This window comes from Onthophagus taurus, unplaced genomic scaffold (genome assembly GCF_036711975.1).
Source record: "Onthophagus taurus isolate NC unplaced genomic scaffold, IU_Otau_3.0 ScKx7SY_15, whole genome shotgun sequence".
NCBI classification, from domain to species: Eukaryota; Metazoa; Arthropoda; class Insecta; order Coleoptera; family Scarabaeidae; genus Onthophagus; species Onthophagus taurus.
Genome location: NW_027248940.1, coordinates 6771836 through 6794618, shown reverse-complemented (window position 1 = coordinate 6794618; position 22783 = coordinate 6771836). Strand labels below are relative to the sequence as shown.

Here is a 22783-nt window from a genome sequence, read left to right as displayed (position 1 = left end):
GGGCACAATTTGCTACTACTTTTGTAGTAAAAGTTTTTCTGTACTATGCTTCCGATACCGTTTTTTTTCAACGCTCTTCTATTTTTAACATTCTTGAAAAATTCTCGATATTGATGCATCTGGGAGCAAAAATGTTACAGACCATTGCGTTAAGGGCACAATTTGCTACAACTTTTGTAGTAAAAGTTTTTCTGTACTCTGCTTCCGATACCGTTTTTTTTCAACACTCTTCTATTTTTAACATTCTTGAAAAATTTTCGACATTGATGCATCTGGGAGCAAAAATGTTACAGACCATTGCGTTAACGGTACAATTTGCTACAACTTTTGTAGTAAAAGTTTTTCTGTTCTCTGCTTCCGATACCGTTTTTTTTCAACACTCTTCTATTTTTAACATTCTTGAAAAATTTTCGACATTGATGCATCTGGGAGCAAAAATGTTACAGACCATTGCGTTAACGGTACAATTTGCTACAACTTTTGTAGTAGAAGTTTTTCTGTACTCTGCTTCCGATACCGTTTTTTTTCAACACTCTTCTATTTTTAACATTTTTGAAAAATTTTCGACATTGATGCATCTGGGAGCAAAAACGTTACAGACCATTGCGTTAAGGGTACAATTTGCTACTACTTTTGTAGTAAAAGTTTTTCTGTACTATGCTTCCGATACCGTTTTTTTTCAACACTCTTCTATTTTCCACATTTTTGAAAAATTCTCGACATTGATGCATCTGGGAGCAAAAACGTTACAGACCATTGCGTTAAGGGTACAATTTGCTACAACTTTTGTAGTAGAAGTTTTTCTGTACTCTGCTTCCGATACCGTTTTTTTTCAACACTCTTCTATTTTTAACATTTTTGAAAAATTTTCGACATTGATGCATCTGGGAGCAAAAACGTTACAGACCATTGCGTTAAGGGTACAATTTGCTACTACTTTTGTAGTAAAAGTTTTTCTGTACTATGCTTCCGATACCGTTTTTTTTCAACACTCTTCTATTTTCCACATTTTTGAAAAATTCTCGACATTGATGCATCTGGGAGCAAAAACGTTACAGACCATTGCGTTAAGGGTACAATTTGCTACTACTTTTGTAGTAAAAGTTTTTCTGTACTATGCTTCCGATACCGTTTTTTTTCAACACTCTTCTATTTTCCACATTTTTGAAAAATTCTCGATATTGATGCATCTGGGAACAAAAATATTACAGACCATTGCGTTAAGGGCACAATTTGCTACAACTTTTGTAGTAAAGGTTTTTCTGTACTCTGCTTCCGATACCGTTTTTTTTCAACACTCTTCTATTTTCCACATTTTTGAAAAATTCTCGATATTGATGCATCTGGGAGCAAAAACGTTACAGACCATTGCGTTAAGGGTACAATTTGCTACTACTTTTGTAGTAAAAGTTTTTCTGTACTATGCTTCCGATACCGTTTTTTTTCAACACTCTTCTATTTTCCACATTTTTGAAAAATTCTCAATATTGATGCATCTGGGAGCAAAAATGTTACAGACCATTGCGTTAAGGGCACAATTTGCTACTACTTTTGTAGTAAAAGTTTTTCTGTACTATGCTTCCGATACCGTTTTTTTTCAACACTCTTCTATTTTCCACATTTTTGAAAAATTCTCAATATTGATGCATCTGGGAGCAAAAATGTTACAGACCATTGCGTTAAGGGCACAATTTGCTACTACTTTTGTAGTAAAAGTTTTTCTGTACTATGCTTCCGATACCGTTTTTTTTCAACACTCTTCTATTTTCCACATTTTTGAAAAATTCTCGATATTGATGCATCTGGGAGCAAAAACGTTACAGACCATTGCGTTAAGGGTACAATTTGCTACTACTTTTGTAGTAAAAGTTTTTCTGTACTATGCTTCCGATACCGTTTTTTTTCAACACTCTTCTATTTTCCACATTTTTGAAAAATTCTCGATATTGATGCATCTGGGAGCAAAAATGTTACAGACCATTGCGTTAAGGGCACAATTTGCTACTACTTTTGTAGTAAAAGTTTTTCTGTACTATGCTTCCGATACCGTTTTTTTTCAACACTCTTCTATTTTCCACATTTTTGAAAAATTCTCGATATTGATGCATCTGGGAGCAAAAATGTTACAGACCATTGCGTTAAGGGCACAATTTGCTACTACTTTTGTAGTAAAAGTTTTTCTGTACTATGCTTCCGATACCGTTTTTTTTCAACGCTCTTCTATTTTTAACATTCTTGAAAAATTCTCGATATTGATGCATCTGGGAGCAAAAATGTTACAGACCATTGCGTTAAGGGCACAATTTGCTACAACTTTTGTAGTAAAAGTTTTTCTGTACTCTGCTTCCGATACCGTTTTTTTTCAACACTCTTCTATTTTTAACATTCTTGAAAAATTTTCGACATTGATGCATCTGGGAGCAAAAATGTTACAGACCATTGCGTTAACGGTACAATTTGCTACAACTTTTGTAGTAAAAGTTTTTCTGTTCTCTGCTTCCGATACCGTTTTTTTTCAACACTCTTCTATTTTTAACATTCTTGAAAAATTTTCGACATTGATGCATCTGGGAGCAAAAATGTTACAGACCATTGCGTTAACGGTACAATTTGCTACAACTTTTGTAGTAGAAGTTTTTCTGTACTCTGCTTCCGATACCGTTTTTTTTCAACACTCTTCTATTTTTAACATTTTTGAAAAATTTTCGACATTGATGCATCTGGGAGCAAAAACGTTACAGACCATTGCGTTAAGGGTACAATTTGCTACTACTTTTGTAGTAAAAGTTTTTCTGTACTATGCTTCCGATACCGTTTTTTTTCAACACTCTTCTATTTTCCACATTTTTGAAAAATTCTCGACATTGATGCATCTGGGAGCAAAAACGTTACAGACCATTGCGTTAAGGGTACAATTTGCTACTACTTTTGTAGTAAAAGTTTTTCTGTACTATGCTTCCGATACCGTTTTTTTTCAACACTCTTCTATTTTCCACATTTTTGAAAAATTCTCGATATTGATGCATCTGGGAACAAAAATATTACAGACCATTGCGTTAAGGGCACAATTTGCTACAACTTTTGTAGTAAAGGTTTTTCTGTACTCTGCTTCCGATACCGTTTTTTTTCAACACTCTTCTATTTTCCACATTTTTGAAAAATTCTCGATATTGATGCATCTGGGAGCAAAAACGTTACAGACCATTGCGTTAAGGGTACAATTTGCTACTACTTTTGTAGTAAAAGTTTTTCTGTACTATGCTTCCGATACCGTTTTTTTTCAACACTCTTCTATTTTCCACATTTTTGAAAAATTCTCGATATTGATGCATCTGGGAGCAAAAATGTTACAGACCATTGCGTTAAGGGCACAATTTGCTACTACTTTTGTAGTAAAAGTTTTTCTGTACTATGCTTCCGATACCGTTTTTTTTCAACACTCTTCTATTTTCCACATTTTTGAAAAATTCTCAATATTGATGCATCTGGGAGCAAAAATGTTACAGACCATTGCGTTAAGGGCACAATTTGCTACTACTTTTGTAGTAAAAGTTTTTCTGTACTATGCTTCCGATACCGTTTTTTTTCAACACTCTTCTATTTTCCACATTTTTGAAAAATTCTCAATATTGATGCATCTGGGAGCAAAAATGTTACAGACCATTGCGTTAAGGGCACAATTTGCTACAACTTTTGTAGTAAAGGTTTTTCTGTACTCTGCTTCCGATACCGTTTTTTTTCAACACTCTTCTATTTTCCACATTTTTGAAAAATTCTCGATATTGATGCATCTGGGAGCAAAAACGTTACAGACCATTGCGTTAAGGGTACAATTTGCTACTACTTTTGTAGTAAAAGTTTTTCTGTACTATGCTTCCGATACCGTTTTTTTTCAACACTCTTCTATTTTCCACATTTTTGAAAAATTCTCGATATTGATGCATCTGGGAGCAAAAATGTTACAGACCATTGCGTTAAGGGCACAATTTGCTACTACTTTTGTAGTAAAAGTTTTTCTGTACTATGCTTCCGATACCGTTTTTTTTCAACACTCTTCTATTTTCCACATTTTTGAAAAATTCTCAATATTGATGCATCTGGGAGCAAAAATGTTACAGACCATTGCGTTAAGGGCACAATTTGCTACTACTTTTGTAGTAAAAGTTTTTCTGTACTATGCTTCCGATACCGTTTTTTTTCAACACTCTTCTATTTTCCACATTTTTGAAAAATTCTCAATATTGATGCATCTGGGAGCAAAAATGTTACAGACCATTGCGTTAAGGGCACAATTTGCTACAACTTTTGTAGTAAAGGTTTTTCTGTACTCTGCTTCCGATACCGTTTTTTTTCAACACTCTTCTATTTTCCACATTTTTGAAAAATTCTCGATATTGATGCATCTGGGAACAAAAATATTACAGACCATTGCGTTAAGGGCACAATTTGCTACTACTTTTGTAGTAAAAGTTTTTCTGTACTATGCTTCCGATACCGTTTTTTTTCAACGCTCTTCTATTTTTAACATTCTTGAAAAATTCTCGATATTGATGCATCTGGGAGCAAAAATGTTACAGACCATTGCGTTAAGGGCACAATTTGCTACAACTTTTGTAGTAAAAGTTTTTCTGTACTCTGCTTCCGATACCGTTTTTTTTCAACACTCTTCTATTTTTAACATTCTTGAAAAATTTTCGACATTGATGCATCTGGGAGCAAAAATGTTACAGACCATTGCGTTAACGGTACAATTTGCTACAACTTTTGTAGTAAAAGTTTTTCTGTTCTCTGCTTCCGATACCGTTTTTTTTCAACACTCTTCTATTTTTAACATTCTTGAAAAATTTTCGACATTGATGCATCTGGGAGCAAAAATGTTACAGACCATTGCGTTAACGGTACAATTTGCTACAACTTTTGTAGTAGAAGTTTTTCTGTACTCTGCTTCCGATACCGTTTTTTTTCAACACTCTTCTATTTTTAACATTTTTGAAAAATTTTCGACATTGATGCATCTGGGAGCAAAAACGTTACAGACCATTGCGTTAAGGGTACAATTTGCTACTACTTTTGTAGTAAAAGTTTTTCTGTACTATGCTTCCGATACCGTTTTTTTTCAACACTCTTCTATTTTCCACATTTTTGAAAAATTCTCGACATTGATGCATCTGGGAGCAAAAACGTTACAGACCATTGCGTTAAGGGTACAATTTGCTACTACTTTTGTAGTAAAAGTTTTTCTGTACTATGCTTCCGATACCGTTTTTTTTCAACACTCTTCTATTTTCCACATTTTTGAAAAATTCTCGATATTGATGCATCTGGGAACAAAAATATTACAGACCATTGCGTTAAGGGCACAATTTGCTACAACTTTTGTAGTAAAGGTTTTTCTGTACTCTGCTTCCGATACCGTTTTTTTTCAACACTCTTCTATTTTCCACATTTTTGAAAAATTCTCGATATTGATGCATCTGGGAGCAAAAACGTTACAGACCATTGCGTTAAGGGTACAATTTGCTACTACTTTTGTAGTAAAAGTTTTTCTGTACTATGCTTCCGATACCGTTTTTTTTCAACACTCTTCTATTTTCCACATTTTTGAAAAATTCTCGATATTGATGCATCTGGGAGCAAAAATGTTACAGACCATTGCGTTAAGGGCACAATTTGCTACTACTTTTGTAGTAAAAGTTTTTCTGTACTATGCTTCCGATACCGTTTTTTTTCAACACTCTTCTATTTTCCACATTTTTGAAAAATTCTCAATATTGATGCATCTGGGAGCAAAAATGTTACAGACCATTGCGTTAAGGGCACAATTTGCTACTACTTTTGTAGTAAAAGTTTTTCTGTACTATGCTTCCGATACCGTTTTTTTTCAACACTCTTCTATTTTCCACATTTTTGAAAAATTCTCAATATTGATGCATCTGGGAGCAAAAATGTTACAGACCATTGCGTTAAGGGCACAATTTGCTACTACTTTTGTAGTAAAAGTTTTTCTGTACTATGCTTCCGATACCGTTTTTTTTCAACACTCTTCTATTTTCCACATTTTTGAAAAATTCTCAATATTGATGCATCTGGGAGCAAAAATGTTACAGACCATTGCGTTAAGGGCACAATTTGCTACAACTTTTGTAGTAAAGGTTTTTCTGTACTCTGCTTCCGATACCGTTTTTTTTCAACACTCTTCTATTTTCCACATTTTTGAAAAATTCTCGATATTGATGCATCTGGGAACAAAAATATTACAGACCATTGCGTTAAGGGCACAATTTGCTACAACTTTTGTAGTAAAGGTTTTTCTGTACTCTGCTTCCGATACCGTTTTTTTTCAACACTCTTCTATTTTTAACATTCTTGAAAAATTTTCGACATTGATGCATCTGGGAGCAAAAATGTTACAGACCATTGCGTTAAGGGCACAATTTGCTACAACTTTTGTAGTAAAAGTTTTTCTGTACTATGCTTCCGATACCGTTTTTTTTCAACGCTCTTCTATTTTTAACATTCTTGAAAAATTCTCGATATTGATGCATCTGGGAGCAAAAATGTTACAGACCATTGCGTTAAGGGCACAATTTGCTACAACTTTTGTAGTAAAGGTTTTTCTGTACTCTGCTTCCGATACCGTTTTTTTTCAACACTCTTCTATTTTCCACATTTTTGAAAAATTCTCGATATTGATGCATCTGGGAGCAAAAATGTTACAGACCATTGCGTTAAGGGCACAATTTGCTACAACTTTTGTAGTAAAAGTTTTTCTGTACTCTGATTCCGATACCGTTTTTTTTTCAACACTCTTCTATTTTTAACATTCTTGAAAAATTTTCGACATTGATGCATCTGGGAGCAAAAATGTTACAGACCATTGCGTTAAGGGCACAATTTGCTACAACTTTTGTAGTAAAAGTTTTTCTGTACTATGCTTCCGATACCGTTTTTTTTCAACGCTCTTCTATTTTTAACACTCTTGAAAAATTTTCGACATTGATGCATCTGGGAGCAAAAATGTTACAGACCATTGCGTTAAGGGCACAATTTGCTACAACTTTTGTAGTAAAAGTTTTTCTGTACTATGCTTCCGATACCGTTTTTTTTCAACACTCTTCTATTTTTAACATTTTTGAAAAATTCTCGATATTGATGCCTCTGGGAGCAAAAATGTTAGAGACCATTGCGTTAAGGGCACAATTTGCTACAACTTTTGTAGTAAAAGTTTTTCTGTACTATGCTTCCGATACCGTTTTTCTTCAACACTCTTCTATTTTTAACATTTTTGAAAAATTCTCGATATTGATGCCTCTGGGAGCAAAAATGTTAGAGACCATTGCGTTAAGGGCACAATTTGCTACAACTTTTGTAGTAAAAGTTTTTCTGTACTATGCTTCCGATACCGCTTTTTTTCAACACTCTTCTATTTTTAACATTCTTGAAAAATTTTCGACATTGATGCATCTGGGAGCAAAAACGTTACAGACCATTGCGTTAAGGGTACAATTTGCTACTACTTTTGTAGTAAAAGTTTTTCTGTACTATGCTTCCGATACCGTTTTTTTTCAACACTCTTCTATTTTTAACATTCTTGAAAAATTTTCGACATTGATGCATCTGGGAGCAAAAACGTTACAGACCATTGCGTTAAGGGTACAATTTGCTACTACTCTTGTTGTAAAAGTTTTTCTGTACTATGCTTCCGATACCGTTTTTTTTCAACACTCTTTTATTTTAAACATTCTTGAAAAATTTTCGACATTGATGCATCTGGGAGCAAAAACGTTACAGACCATTGCGTTGAGGGTACAATTTGCTACTACTCTTGTAGTAAAAGTTTTTCTGTACTACGCTTCCGATACCGTTTTTTTTCAACACTCTTCTATTTTTAACATTTTTGAAAAATTCTCGATATTGATGCCTCTGGGAGCAAAAATGTTACAGACCATTTCGTTAAGGGCACAATTTGCTACAACTTTTGTAGTAAAAGTTTTTCTGTACTATGCTTCCGATGCCGCTTTTTTTCAACACTCTTCTATTTTTAATATTCTTGAAAAATTTTCGGCATTGATGCATCTGGGAGCAAAAATGTTACAGACCATTGCGTTAAGGGCACAATTTGCTACAACTTTTGTAGTAAAAGTTTTTCTGTACTATGCTTCCGATACCGTTTTTTTTCAACACTCTTCTATTTTTAACATTTTTGAAAAATTCTCGATATTGATGCCTCTGGGAGCAAAAATGTTACAGACCATTTCGTTAAGGGCACAATTTGCTACAACTTTTGTAGTAAAAGTTTTTCTGTACTATGCTTCCGATACCGTTTTTTTTCAACACTCTTCTATTTTTAACATTCTTGAAAAATTTTCGACATTGATGCATCTGGGAGCAAAAACGTTACAGACCATTGCGTTAAGGGCACAATTTGCTACAACTTTTGTAGTAAAAGTTTTTCTGTACTATGCTTCCGATACCGTTTTTTTTCAACACTCTTCTATTTTTAACATTTTTGAAAAATTCTCGATATTGATGCCTCTGGGAGCAAAAATGTTACAGACCATTTCGTTAAGGGCACAATTTGCTACAACTTTTGTAGTAAAAGTTTTTCTGTACTATGCTTCCGATACCGTTTTTTTTCAACACTCTTCTATTTTTAACATTCTTGAAAAATTTTCGACATTGATGCATCTGGGAGCAAAAACGTTACATAAACATAAAGTTCCCGCTAACTCAGAAACTTAGACGATGAGCTATAACATCGTTTAATAGCTTGGATAATACCGCATCGCTTTTGTTTTGCGATATTTCTCATATTTGTCATAATAAGGGAGGGGGAGGCCAATACGTTTTCATATGTTTACATTTTAATATCTCCTAGACCATTCAACTGATTTGAATATTTTCGGTGTTGTTTGAAAGAGCATTTTATGCTCTTTTTAAAGATATTTTCAGTAAGACCGTTTGCTTTAAAACAAATGCGCTAAAGGGCGTTATCTGCAGCAATTACATATTTTTGTGTTTTTGAAGAAAAGTTAAATGGAACGATACTATTTACTTCACAGACCGTTAGTCACTTTAAACTTTGCAAAATTTTGGTGAAAAGCGCATCTCGATATCGCCACCCGTTCTCGAATTATAGAAGAAAATGTTAAAAACTCGAGTAGTAGTATAGATTCGCCGATTCAAGAACCTCCTCCTCGAACCTGCGTTCTAGGAGGAGGTTCTTGAATCGGCAAATTTTTTGGGGGTCAGAGGAGCTTCGATGAGGAGAGGAGGTTCTTGAATCGGCGATTCTTCTGAGGGTCGGAGGAGATTCGATGAAGAGAGGAGGAGGTCAATTAACTTGAGAAGGTCATGTTATTTTGACGAAATTATTAAAAATTTATCTTTATTAAAAATGTATCTTTATTTAGGTTATGTTATTAAAAATTTATCTTTATATGTAACCTGTTTACCTAGACGAAAACAATTACTATGTTTATCCTTCGACGCTTCTCAATGAACTGTTAATGTTTTCGATATATCTCTTAACTTATTGTACACAAAGGTATTCGGTTTTGGGACATGTAGGTATACAAATAAGTGAGTCATGATCTACCTGAGGGATATTTTTTAAAATTTATTGTGTAAAGGTATACGGAGCTTTAAAATATGCGAGGAGGTTCTTGAATCGGCAAATTTTTTTTGGGGGGATACGTTCGAGGAGGAGGTCAATTAACTTAATACTAGTAAGTGAGTCATGATCTACCTGCGAGATATTTTTTTAATTTATTATGCAGAGGTATACGGAGTTATAAATATACATGTATACAAACGCACTCGATGCATCCTCCTCCTCCCCAATAAGTTTCAGGAGCGGTGAGGGTTTATAAACGCCTGCGAAATGTGGTATTGACGTAGTTCTTGCATAACAAGTAGAAGTGTACAACATTAAATTGTAAAATGGTCGTGTGTGAGGATTGTGGAAAAAGTTTTACTCGAGTTGACAATTTAAAAAGACATCAACGATTATCTTGTATTGGTAAGAGAATCAAGCTTGACGCACCGCAAATTCCAAAAGCAGTAAAATGTGAGGCTTGCGATGATTATGTAAATAGACAATGTTACTCTGCACATTTACGAAGCAACGCACACAAGCGTAACGCTTTTGTTATAATCGATGACGGAGTGGAGAGAATAGCTGGAGCATTCGGTGACAAAATCGTCAGTTATCGAATAAGTGAAGAAGGTTTTTTTGTGGATTTGGATGAATTTTCTCATAGAATTCGAGAAAAAATACTAAATCTAATACAAAGCGCAATCGATATTCACCGAAATGTAAAATTAAATATGGAATGTTTTGGTTTGTATTTTTTACAATCAAAGGAAGACTGTGAAATAAAATCATTCAATACGAAAAATAAGATAGTATCATTAGCGTCGGATCTGTATAAAATATATAAGGAATTTATTGATGAAATTTCATCAAAAATGTCAGAATTCCAGGAACGAGATTCAGGTAAGCGTAATGTGACATAATATACCTATATATTAAAAAATAAATGTTTCAATATCTTATTTAGGATGGACTTTAATGCAAATTCTCTATATGGAGTTAAATTTAAACAAATATAATCCTATCAGAGCATCTAATTACATCGATCTACCATCGCAAATAAAAGCAAAGCGTGCTGTGATAAATATACAAAACGCGGATGATGCGTGTTTTGCATGGGCTGTAACATCCGCACTACATGAACCGAACGGTTTACCACAGAGGACATCTTCGTATCCGAATTACCTAGACTGCGGCTTAGACTATTCAAATATTGTTTTTCCAGTTAAATTACGAGATATACCTGTATTTGAAAAGCAGAACAAACTATCTATTAATGTATATGGAATAAATGAGTATTTTAAAGACGGTGTTATGAATTATGACATAATTACAATGTATATATGTCGACAAAAAGAAGAAAGACATATAAATTTATTATTGGTTACAAATGATTCCGGGAATAGTCACTATTGTTGGATAAAAAATCTGTCTCGATTACTATCATCGCAAGCATCGCAGAATGGTCATGAAAAGTATATTTGCGACGGATGCTTGGTATTCTTTACGTCAGAAAATAAACTTATCCGTCATCAAAGTGACGATTGCAGCAAGGTAAGGGCAATTTTACCAACAACAAATTTGAAAATAAATAAATATGGAAATGAAGAAAAGGAAAATATACTACAGTTCGAAAATTTTGAACGACAATTAAAAATACCGTTCGTGGTGTATGCAGATTTTGAAGCATTACAGAAACCGATCGCCGATGCGGAAGCAACAGAACTTAACGATGATAATTCATACTCCGTCAAATGTTTCACACACGAACCTTATGCATTTGCATATTATATAAAATGTTCATATGACGAATCATTGTCGAAGTTTGAAATATATCGCGGATGTAATGCTGCTCAAATTTTCATGAGCAAGTTGGAACATGACGTTCTGAATATATACAAAAATTATTTAAGCCAACCAAAAGAAATGCTCCCATTACCACCTATAGATAGATTAATACATGAGATGCAGGATATCTGTCACATTTGTTCGCACAAAATAGGAGAAGGTAATAAAGTGTGCGATCATGATCACCTAACTGGGTTGTATAGAGGACCCGCACATGCTGTATGTAACATCAATTATCAATTACCAAAGTTCATACCGATATTCTTTCACAATCTTTCGAACTACGATTGTCATATGTTTGTGAAAGATATGGCATTAAAAGAAGAAGACGTGGACGTTATAGCACAGAATAAAGAAAAGTATATATCATTTTCGAAAAAAATTATCGTAGGAGAAAACATTGACAGCAAGGGAAAGCTAAGGCGGGTTCATATGAAATTGAGATTTGTGGATTCATTTAGGTTTATGGCTTTATCGCTAGAGAAGTTGGGTTCATTTTTGGAAGACAACCAATGCGTTCAAATCAGAAAATATTTTAGGAACGAAGAACAGTTTCGACTTATACGTCAGAAAGGAGTTTTTCGAAAGGGCTTTTCGAATGAATCCACAAAGGAATACGGAAATCCTTTGTGGATTCATTCGAAAAGCTGAATCTTACCGCTCTGCCAGATCGAAGTAGTTTTTACAATACTTTATGCGACGATAGTATAACCGAAGAAAATTATTGTCGTGCACAAACGGTGTGGAACTTATTTAACTGTCGCACTTTAGGCGAATATAGCGACATTTATTTAACGTCTGACGTTTTACTTTTGGCGGACGTATTTGAGAATTTCCGAACCATCTCGATGAAGTATTACTCTTTAGATCCATGTCATTACTTCACAGCGCCGGGCTTCGGTTGGGATGCATTATTACGAATGACAGGGGTAAAATTAGAATTATTAACGGACATAGACATGTTACACTTCTTTAAAAATGGTATTCGCGGTGGATTAAGTATGTGCACTAAACGCAGTGCGAAGGCTAACAATAAATTAATGATGGAATTTGATGAAACCAAAGACCCATCTTATATTTTGTATCTCGACGCTACGAATTTGTATGGACACGCAATGAGACGAAAATTACCGACGGGGGGATTTCGATGGCTATCAGGTGAAGAGATTCAAAAGTTAGATATTTACAATACGGAAGACGATTCCGAAAAGGGTTACGTGTTCGAGGTAGATTTAGAGTATCCGGAAGCAATACATGATGAACACAACGATTTGCCATTTTGTCCAGAACGGATTGTACCCCCAGGTTCAAAAAATGCAAAGTTAATAGCAAATTTGGAAAATAAAACAAAATACATCATTCATTACGTGAATCTAAAGCAGTGTATCAAGTTCGGATTGAAACTAACGAAGATTTACAGAGTATTAGAATTTAAACAATCCAACTGGATGCGGAGCTACATCGATTTCAATTCCGATAAACGTGCGAAAGCTAAGAATGAATTTGCAAAAAATCATTACAAAGCAATGAATAACATCGTATACGGTAAGACAATGGAAAATGTGGAAAAGCGAGTGGATATAAGACTAGTTACCCACTGGGAATGTCGTCATAAGAAACCGGGCGTGGAAGCCCTAATAGCTAAACCAAATTTTAAATCTTCGAAAATATTTTGCGATAATTTGATAGCCGTTCAATTGAACGTCGCGGAAGTTCGTTATTGCAAACCGCTGTATGTGGGTTTCAGTATATTAGAGCTTTCGAAAACCGTAATGTACAGCTTCTTCTATGATTACTTAAAAGTTAAATATGGAAATAACATAACACTTTTATACACCGATACTGATTCCCTAATCCTAGAAATTACTACTCCCAATGTATATGAGGATATAAAAGAAAATATTGAATTTTTTGACACGTCCAATTATCCGTTAGAGAATATACACAATATACCTCGCGGTCGATCTGTGTTGGGAAGAATGAAAGATGAATATCCAAACAGGTGCATAACGTCATTTGTTGGAACAGGAGCTAAGGCGTACTGCATCACCTTGTTGAATGATAATGTAAAAAAGGCTAAAGGAGTAAAGAAATATGTTATAGATAAACATTTAAGCGTGACGATTATGAACGTGTGGTTGAATGTGGCGGATCGGTTCATAAAAAAATGTACATTTTTAAGTCAGAATTTCATACTATGTATACCGAATTAAAGAATAAAATTGCTCTTTCATCGTGCGATGATAAACGATACATATTACCGAACGGATGTAATACTTTGGCGTGGGGTCATTGGTTGATAAAAAGATTGAATGCGAATAAATGAATTTAATTTAAAAAAAATTGTAAAGAATAATAATAATAATGTATTTGTAATGTTCGATTGTTAATAAAGTCTTGTAAACTTTTAAATAGGTCTTTATACGTTTTAAAGAACGTTAGTTTTTGAGATCCAAGAATTATGAGACGGACCTAATCCTAACCATTTCACAAACACTTGATTTCCTTTTCGCCGTAGCACTTTTTCCACCAAGTAGACGTCAGGATATTTAACTTTTTGTAATTCCTCTCGATAAAAACCACCCATAATTTTTTCATTGGATGCATCTTTGAGCAGATATGTTGTTGGGAAAGTATTACGAACAGAATGTATTGTAAACACTTCGTTAGACCAATTGGGAGTATAGTTTTTGGTGAAGGCGTGTCGATGCTTGCTCACTCTGACGTGATCACCGACATTAAATTTTTTGGTATAAGGATCGGCAATTTTTATGTAATTATAAACAGTTTTTAACAGTGTCGATGCGTTTCTGTTATTTACCTCGCTAGGTTTCATTCCTATCGTCCTGTGAACTTGGTTGTTATAATCCAGAATTAATTTGGGAAGCAATTCCAACCAACGATAGTTACCTTGCATACTAAATTCTTTCCACATTTTTTCTTTTATTGTTCTATTAAACCGTTCAACAATAGAACTCTTTAAATTGGAAAATGAACTGTAGTGATTGATGTGATATCGTGACATGAGCTTTTTAAAATCCTCATTGTAAAATTCTTTTCCGTTATCCGTTTGCAGATTCTTCGGTATGTTTTTCCGCTTTTCCGATAGAATTGTTTCCATAGCTCGCGTAACTTCTTTGCCAGTTTTGTTTTTTAGTGGTACAGCCCATCCATACTTTGAGAAAGCATTAATAACTGTTAGAATATATTTAAAATTACCATTTGCTTTTGAATAAGGTATCATCTCCACTAAATCAGCTTGAAATAAGTCCGTTAAACCTTTTATAATAACACGTCTGCGTTTATACTTTTTCCTCGCGGACGCGTGCAACTCGTTTACGACGGACCTTTTAATATCGCTCATTTTCTGGATATTTCAATGAGCAGTTCTACCATAAATGGTTTCTTGAGTAAAGTGGTCTTCGTTGTGGGTTTGCAAACTATTTTATCTCCAAAGAAGAGAACATTTAACTTTTTATTTGGATCGAAGATACTCCCGTTAATAATCATTTCAACGTCTCCTTCAAATCGGTATTTCACTATTTCACCAATATATAAAAAGTTTATATATTTACTTACGTAACCTAAATTTTGAATAATGTAATAATTATCCGTTGTATCCGTAGTTCCATCTCCGCTAAACGTAAGTATTGTTGGTTGTTTGAAATATCGTTGTAAGTTTTCACGTTTATTAAAATGAGCAGCAATGTTGTGTCCGTGTACGTGTTTACCAAACTTATCGATCGTCATACTAGACGAATGTTTTCCGAACTTGCTTAAACTCATCTGCTCTAGTTAACAAACGTCGGTGTTTTAAAACAAAAAATGTGAGAGTCGTATATTTATGATAATATTTTAACGTATAATCTCGGCCTCTGTTAGCTCCGATATTATTGATGATATTTCATTGACATGTGCAGAATGACCTGCAGTTTGCGAGGCCATCAACAAACGCAGTCTGTCCACAAGTTCGTTGGGATCGTCCCAATACTCGTATTCGATAAGAGCCCCAGGAACGACTTGTTTTTGTAATGCACCACCGACTTTTTTCTTCGGATTCGGCCAGTATTTAGCATAATGCACCTTGGGTTTGTTACCTTCAACGATAGGCTTGATAATATTCTGAAATTTCCCACTGTCGTCCTCAGTAGTCATACCTGCCTCTGGAATGTAATTAATGTACGGAGCATTTGAACGTAGTAAGATATCTTTGTAGTTGCGCATGTCCTGAATTGTAAATTTGCCCGGTTCGTTTTTAAATAGTAAATCATATAAACCAACGGTTCCCGTATATTTGAAGTTTCCAACGTGAATATCCTGATCCTCAAAGTGAACAGGACTGACTCCAATGTAGAAACCTTCGGGAGTTTCGCGAACACCGTATAAACGATCATAATCATCTTTTAAATCAGTTGTTAAACCAACAATATACGTTCTGGGCAAAGGATGAAACTGACTCAAAGCGGCTTGTACCTCTGGAGACTCCAATCTTTCTTCTATTTCATCTTTAAGTCGTTCTATTCGATTATGTGCGTCCGAAATAAGAGCTCCGGTATCCTCGCTAGAATCGAGGAGTTCTTCTTCTTCGCCCGGCGGAACTTCATATACTTCTTCTTCTGCATGAGCTAATGGACCAAGAGGAGAAGACGTGGGAGAAGATACCAACCTTTTTTCAGGAGTCGATGTAGCAAATTTTCGTCGTTGTTCTTTTAATGGAACTTTCGGTTTTCGAATAAAATATTCGGTCTCGGTTTTAGCTGGTACGTCAGAAATATCCGGCGAGTAGCGTTGTATCTTAGATATCAATTTTTCTTCTTTTGGAGATAAACTTCGTTTTGGAATGGATAGTAAAGGCGCAGTGTCAAGTTTTGCGACAATATCCTGTAAGGGCCTTGCGATGGGTGCATATGCGGTTTCCGACCGAATCCTTGACTCCTCTAAGTCTTCTTTTAAAGAACGAATTTTGTCTCTCACGACTTCTCGTGCCGCGATAAGTTCTGCAGCTATCGTCTTGTTCATTGTATGATGTATGTGAAGTTACTACGAACTGTACAGCTGAAGTCGTTAGTTTTAAACTTCAATGAATTTATCAAAACCCTTACGGTAACGTCCCTTAGATACACTACAATCTAAATCAATAACTAGGATGCCGTGTCTATTCTCCCAACAAGCATCGCTAATTTCCTTTAGCCGATGAAACTCCATATCGCTCATTATGTGATCTTCAAATACGTGTTTTAAATTTGTTAAGTCTTGTTTAAATAACACCAAAAAGTTACAATTATCACGAACTAATTGTTTTGGAATTGCACTATAACTTTGACAAATTAGAAAACAATCAATGTTTTTATGTCGACCATACGAAAAAAATTCCTTAATGACATTTTGACCTGTACAGGAAACATCGTCAAATACGACTACCGAATATTCTTTCGCATCTTCCGGTCGAATGAACTCGTCTATATTAGAAAATTCATAGTAACCGCAATCTTTTATAGGTTCAATTAAACGTCTTAAAAAATCGTACTTATTTTGGTATAACGAATTAGAGCATAAGTACAAGTTTAGGAAGCGCAACCCATTACGTGCAACTAAAAGCGATAACATAGCATTTGTTTTTCCGACACCTGAGGGTCCTACAATTAAACCTCGCTTACATTTTCCACCAAATAAATTGCTGTGCCTTGTAAAGTGTTCTTCGGCCGAACCATTACTAAAATTTACTATAGGCAGTGTTAGAAGTTGCGGTAAACATTTTAATTTCTCGTCGATCATGATTCTCGTACTAAATGAATTATAACATTAACAGAATAAGACTGAATGAAAATATAGCAAAAGAAACTATATATACATATATTTAAGAATAATAATAATAATAATAATAATAAGTATAATACCTTAACCATATATTTAACCTAACATAACCTAACCTAACCTAAGGAAGAGGAGGAAAAATGGTTACCACTCCTCCTCCTCTTCCTGCTCATCCCGCACTTCATACGGGGGCGGAGGCGCTGCAGGTGTCGGTGTCGGAGGTTCTATCCCAGTCGAACAATGGTGTATGTGCATGTTTTGAACATGCACCTGCCCTCTCACCACTGCCGACTCTGAGACAATACTGTTTACCTAAGAAGATTATGAAATTAAAAACGTGCAAAAAAGATTATAGATATAGCCTACCAGCTGAAACAGGGTATCTACTTTGACCTCCAATGACGCAACTCTTCGCTCCAACGTGAGCACCCTCCCGAAGTTGTTGCTACCGGACATCTTTTTAGCTAGGAAGGGAAGTTATTAGTATGTAAAGAAGACAAAATGAATTCTGCTTTTTTCATTTCAACGGTTAATGTTGCAACGGTGATGTCGAGTGACGTTATTAAAGAGTGGTTAGAACTCGACGCCAGCCCTTCCCTAAACTGTGCAAGTTCTCTCAAAGAGGTCTGCAATTGAAGTACCTTTGCATGAAGGTCTTTATAAAAATTTTGATACAAAATATTAATTTCGGTCAAAATCTCCTGTTTGGTTGTTTCTACTGCTGCACACATTGCATTTGAAAAAAGGCTGGCAGGTACATCGGAAATGACTGAAGTAGCGGGAATTGTGTCCACCCTTAAGATTTGTACTTTCGGGCTTAATGAGGGAATTTCTATGGTAGGAATGTTTATGTTAGTAGGGGGAGTGGGAATCGACGAAGCTTTAGAAGAAGAAGCCTTAGAAACAAAAGCTGCATTAATAGCTTTAAGGTATGTCCGGTTTTCGGTGCAGTGTTGGGATACCGCCATTAAAGAAAGAGAGTCGTTGGACTCATCGCCGCTAGCCACTTCCGAGTGTGTCACTTCAACCTTTGACAGAGTCGCAGGTTCAACTGACACACGCTTGTGTTTGGTACTTCGCGAACGAGCACGGGTCTCCCGTCGAAGCTCTCTATACTTATCTGGCGGTAACCACACACCTGCACCCTTCTTCCGGTGTTCACGGTTCCCCGACTTTCGACGAAGTGAAAGTGAAAGGTGTTTCACATTCTTATCGTCGACTTTCGAGGAACCTGCGATGTTTGGAAGCGCCGTAGCTTGCTGCACATTAGATTCAACGTTTGGATCCATCGGCTGCTCATTAGGCTGCACGTTTGGATCCAGAGCCTTCTCAACAGTCGACATGTTCAACAGGTTTATGTCAAAACTGTTTAACAGAAAGGATTCCTGGCTGGCGAAACCCGGAGCAGTTAAATCAATTTGACTAAAACCGTCTTGAGACATCTTGATAAGAAAAGAAAATTAATTAATTTTATTTTAATAAAAAAACATGTACACTTACATCGCTTGATGAAAAATACAGTTGCACGTTAAAATCTAACTGCAGAGGGTGCTTGTCAACAAAGTGCTGAATGATAGGATATGAATGATAAAACGTTCGAAAAAATAAAGTTATGCTTACCAATAAAAGTTAACTTGAAAAAATAGAAGGAGCTATAGGAATGAAAAACACAAGATTAAAAACAATATATGCCAAGAAAGGAGACTATACTTACCAGAAAAAGTTGCTGAAATTACGATGTTAAAAACTGATCGGTCTAATCAAACTGATCGGTCTAATCGAACTGATCAGCAGTAAGCTCCTGTAGGAATTGGGAAAAAAATATCAATTTAACATAACAAACAAATAAACAAGTTGTACTCACAAAAACAAAATAGAACGAGCTGTCATGATGAAATAAAGCAAGAATATATTATATAAACATGGAAGTAGAAAAGGTTACTTACCAAATAAAACACAGCAAAAAAAGAGAAAGCTGAATGAGCAAGGATGTCTAGGAGTGGAAAAAACAATTTTAAATATTATATAAACATGCAAAACAAATATAGTTTTACTCACCAAAAAAGAGAAAGTTGTAGAAAGAGCTGTAGTGATGGAGAGAAAATGAACGTTATATAAACATGATAATAAAGAAGGTTGTACTTACCAAAAAACTGAAGAACACAAACACTTAAGTGACTTTCAAAGGCTGGGAGGTGCCTTCTTATAGTAGAGTAATGAAGGGGGGCGTGGGGTGGGGCGTGACAAGGGGGAGGAGTGGGGAATGGGCGGAGTTAGAGTGGGGGTACTTTTTTTCTGGCTCAACTTTCCTGGCAACTGGGGGGGGGGAATTTTAGATTTCCCCCACTCCCATCCCCACTCTTCCATCTCCACTTTGGGAGGAGCCTGAGGAGGAGCATGGGAGGAGCATAGGAGGAGCTTCAATAAACAATCCTTTTCCCTTTTTCTTTTCTTTTTTTTTTCTTCCTTTTTTCCCCTTTCTTTCTTCCTTTTTTTCTTCCTATTTAATACTTTTTCAATGTACAACCCAACTCATACCAACCCAACCCAATGTATACATACCATGTATTCATTTAGATTAACTATTTTTTCTTTTAAATTAAAACAACTTTTTACACTTTTTACAATCTTTTATTATTATTATTATTAATTTACAATCTATAACTGACAATGTTTATATACTAAACCATACATAAAGAACAATCCTTTCTTGCCGATGGTGGACCATCAATATGCGTTTCCCAATGAGGCAAATTATAATGTTCAAAACAGGGCAGCTTGCTTTGTAATCGCTCATCGTTTCTATACTTCAACGGTAATTTAAACCAAACCGCCGCCAAATCTAATGGCTTTACTTTATTGATATAATAATCGATTGGTAAATAACATAATTCGTAGTTTTTAATATTCGCAAAAGATAAATCAGATTCGTATCTTTCCATAATATCCCACACTTTATTAATTATAAAAGTTGAAAGTCCCAACCTGGTAACTAACCGCCAAAGACGTTCCATCTTGAACTGCTCTACCGCTACTACCCGTCTGCCTTTCTCAATTCGTTTACATATAGTTATAGATGTCTGAATACGTATGAAAATAAATAAAAAACATTCGATAAGGAGCACATACTTGGTCTCTTTTTATGATAGGGACACATCGGCGCACCAACCTCCAATTTGCATTCATTTTCCGGCAATTCTTTTACCGGTATTGTTAAAATTCTTCTTAAAAATGTAGCTTTCTCACGTCCTTTTACGTACGCTACTTTTGTCGAACGACACAAATAACAAACGATCTCATCGAAACGAGACGCAGGAACAATCCCGTCGTTCCAATCAATACAATGATGATGACTCATTAACCAATTCGCCGTATTGCGAAATTTGGTAGATAGTGAAGAAAAGCTTCGACTAGGTTGAAACACGTAATGACTTATACAATGATTACTGTCGTAAGAAGCCAGTTCCTTTGGGATAAATTCTTCATCGTTTATCGTGAAACCTTGAATGTCCAAAATAATAAAATCCCTTTGAAAAACCATAATATCCATAATACCTATATCACTATATGCAAACGTTTCCTTCGATGTTTAGAGATACACTAAATGACGTTGCTTCAACAGTACCACTATATTAATTGCTTAACCATTTTCGTAAGAGGCGAATACACAAATGCTCTGTCATGCAGAATTAATGCGTAAGCTGTCGTACCCTCCGGAATTGGATTTTTCGTTGAATACTCGATTTTTATTTCTACTCCGCTTTTATGTATTGCTTCCTGTTGATACGTGCAATCGATTCCAATTAACGGCGCGTAAGTTTTAAATTCTTCCGGTGAAAACAAAGGTTCGCTTTCTTGATAGTAGTATGCTTGCTGAAATCTTGAATACATATCATACAAAATCGCATAGTGATTGTTATCAAAATCCACATTCAAATTATCGTACGGAAAACGTTCTCCATTCAAGAAAACGGTTACGTTCGTTAAGTTTATATTATCAAATAGTGCCATGTTTCCTTTAAATATACCCTTTCGATTCGTTTGAAATCCGATGATTATAAATCTAGGCGTTTCCAATTGTGGAGTAGTTTTGACGGCCTAAGATTGCTTCGTAGTTTGAGGTAATTGAGGGTACTCGTGTATTTCCCACGATCGAAAAGGAACGTGAATGTCTGATAGTCTGATAGAGTTTCTGATAGTTTTGTTAATGCCAACTGTTCGCGTAATCCCACCGCCACGTGAGGAACTCTCCATATAATTTTATTAATGATCAATTTCAATTTTTCGTCGTTCGGAGCGGCTGCTGGTTGAAAGATGACGTCCGTATCATCGTGTCCGCGAATTAGCACAAGTTCCTGTCGAACGTTCATCATAATCTTTCTGAAATCTTCTGCGAATCCTAGCAACGTTTTTAGCGGAACGCTAAGACCGAAATTTCCATTTTTATCTAAAGCCTTTGAAACACCCGCTATATCATCTTTCCAAGGTTTTATGTGCCAACCGGCGTTCTCTAATTTCACCACCTCGTTCTGTGTAGATGAGAAATAACCCTTCATGCATGAGCTTATACCGACGTTCCGCACACCATCAACATGTACTCCGTTAATAAGATATCGAATATCGCTAAACATAAATGCAACGGGATTGTTAACCAATTGCCCCGTTGCGCTGGCATCTTTTGTTATACTTCCGTCCGCGGCTAACTTACGAACGCTACCCTCGACGTATAGATAACTCTCGCTCGGTAAAGTATAATTATCTATTTCCGGAATTGAAATTCTAATTTCGTCATTGTTATCGAACGTGGTCGATCCACACGGTTGATGCGAATGGAATTCATAACTTACGATAGAGTGATCTGTTTTTATCTTATCCGTTACTTTTAAAATGTCCATTACTTTAACACTTCGTATCCTAACTGAACTAAATACCTTCGATTGACTGGTGATAATCGATGAATGGATCGTCTTCTACTGCCGCTACCATAGATAATGTATAGATGTGACATTAGCGTTGAATTTTTGTCGCTCAGCACTAGCGCCACCAAATGCTTGATTCCATACTAATATCAAATACCGCCAATTTCAATTGTGGCATATTTTTTATTCTAAAAAAACTTTTCAGATAATTTTTTGATTTTGGGGCAATTAAGAAGTGTATGTTGTATACTTAAAAATTTTATTTAAATATTGAATGTTGTAAAACAAAAGTACAGTTTTGAACAGTAAAAAACTTAAAACTTAGACAATAAATCAATGTTAGATAATAAAGAAAAAGTTTTCTAGTTATAAAGTTTTAAACAGAAATAATAATAAATAAAATAATTGAAATTTACAATTACAATAGTTGGAAATGTTAACAATATCAGAAAAATTCACATTAATTCAGATATGTGCACTGTAATTTGGAATAAACACTTTATGTTCTATTTTGCATTATAATTTATGTTGAATAAAGACGTTTATTATTAGTATTAACAGTATTAAATACTCTTATTTTATTTTTTTGTTATTTTTCCTAATTCGT

The 22783-nt window shown here is 35.1% G+C and overlaps 2 protein-coding genes and 1 long non-coding RNA gene across 3 annotated transcripts; 1 reads left to right on the top strand and 2 right to left on the bottom strand.

Moving 5' to 3' along the window:
* Window positions 1-9942: 9942 nt before the first annotated feature.
* LOC139432357 (uncharacterized) lies at window positions 9943-13656 on the top strand. Its single transcript, XM_071200838.1, has 3 exons — window positions 9943-10498; window positions 10563-12008; window positions 12056-13656. The coding sequence occupies exons 1-3, from the start codon at window positions 9943-9945 to the stop codon at window positions 13654-13656; spliced, it is 3603 nt and encodes a 1200-aa protein (XP_071056939.1).
* Window positions 13657-17967: 4311 nt separating this feature from the next.
* LOC139432392 (uncharacterized) lies at window positions 17968-18971 on the bottom strand. Its single transcript, XR_011642203.1, has 3 exons — window positions 18878-18971; window positions 18758-18823; window positions 17968-18699 (listed from the first exon to the last, which is right to left on the bottom strand). It is a non-coding gene; the product is annotated as an uncharacterized lncRNA (long non-coding RNA).
* A 2341-nt stretch (window positions 18972-21312) lies between these two features.
* LOC139432356 (uncharacterized) lies at window positions 21313-22152 on the bottom strand. The gene has a single exon (XM_071200837.1). It carries the CDS (start codon window positions 22150-22152, stop codon window positions 21313-21315), a length of 840 nt encoding a protein of 279 aa, XP_071056938.1.
* Between the last annotated feature and the right edge of the window lie 631 nt (window positions 22153-22783).

What these genes read in the sequence shown, in the direction of transcription:
- LOC139432357 (XM_071200838.1), top strand. Translation starts at nt 9,943, where the DNA reads ATGGTCGTGTGTGAGGATTGTGGAAAAAGTTTTACTCGAGTTGACAAT. An exon ending in ATTCCAGGAACGAGATTCAG is followed by an intron (nt 10,499 to 10,562) that starts GTAAGCGTAATG and finishes TATCTTATTTAG; the next exon opens with GATGGACTTTAATGCAAATT. An exon ending in AGAACAGTTTCGACTTATAC is followed by an intron (nt 12,009 to 12,055) that starts GTCAGAAAGGAG and finishes GAATCCACAAAG; the next exon opens with GAATACGGAAATCCTTTGTG.
- LOC139432356 (XM_071200837.1), bottom strand. Translation starts at nt 22,152, where the DNA reads ATGGACATTTTAAAAGTAACGGATAAGATAAAAACAGATCACTCTATC.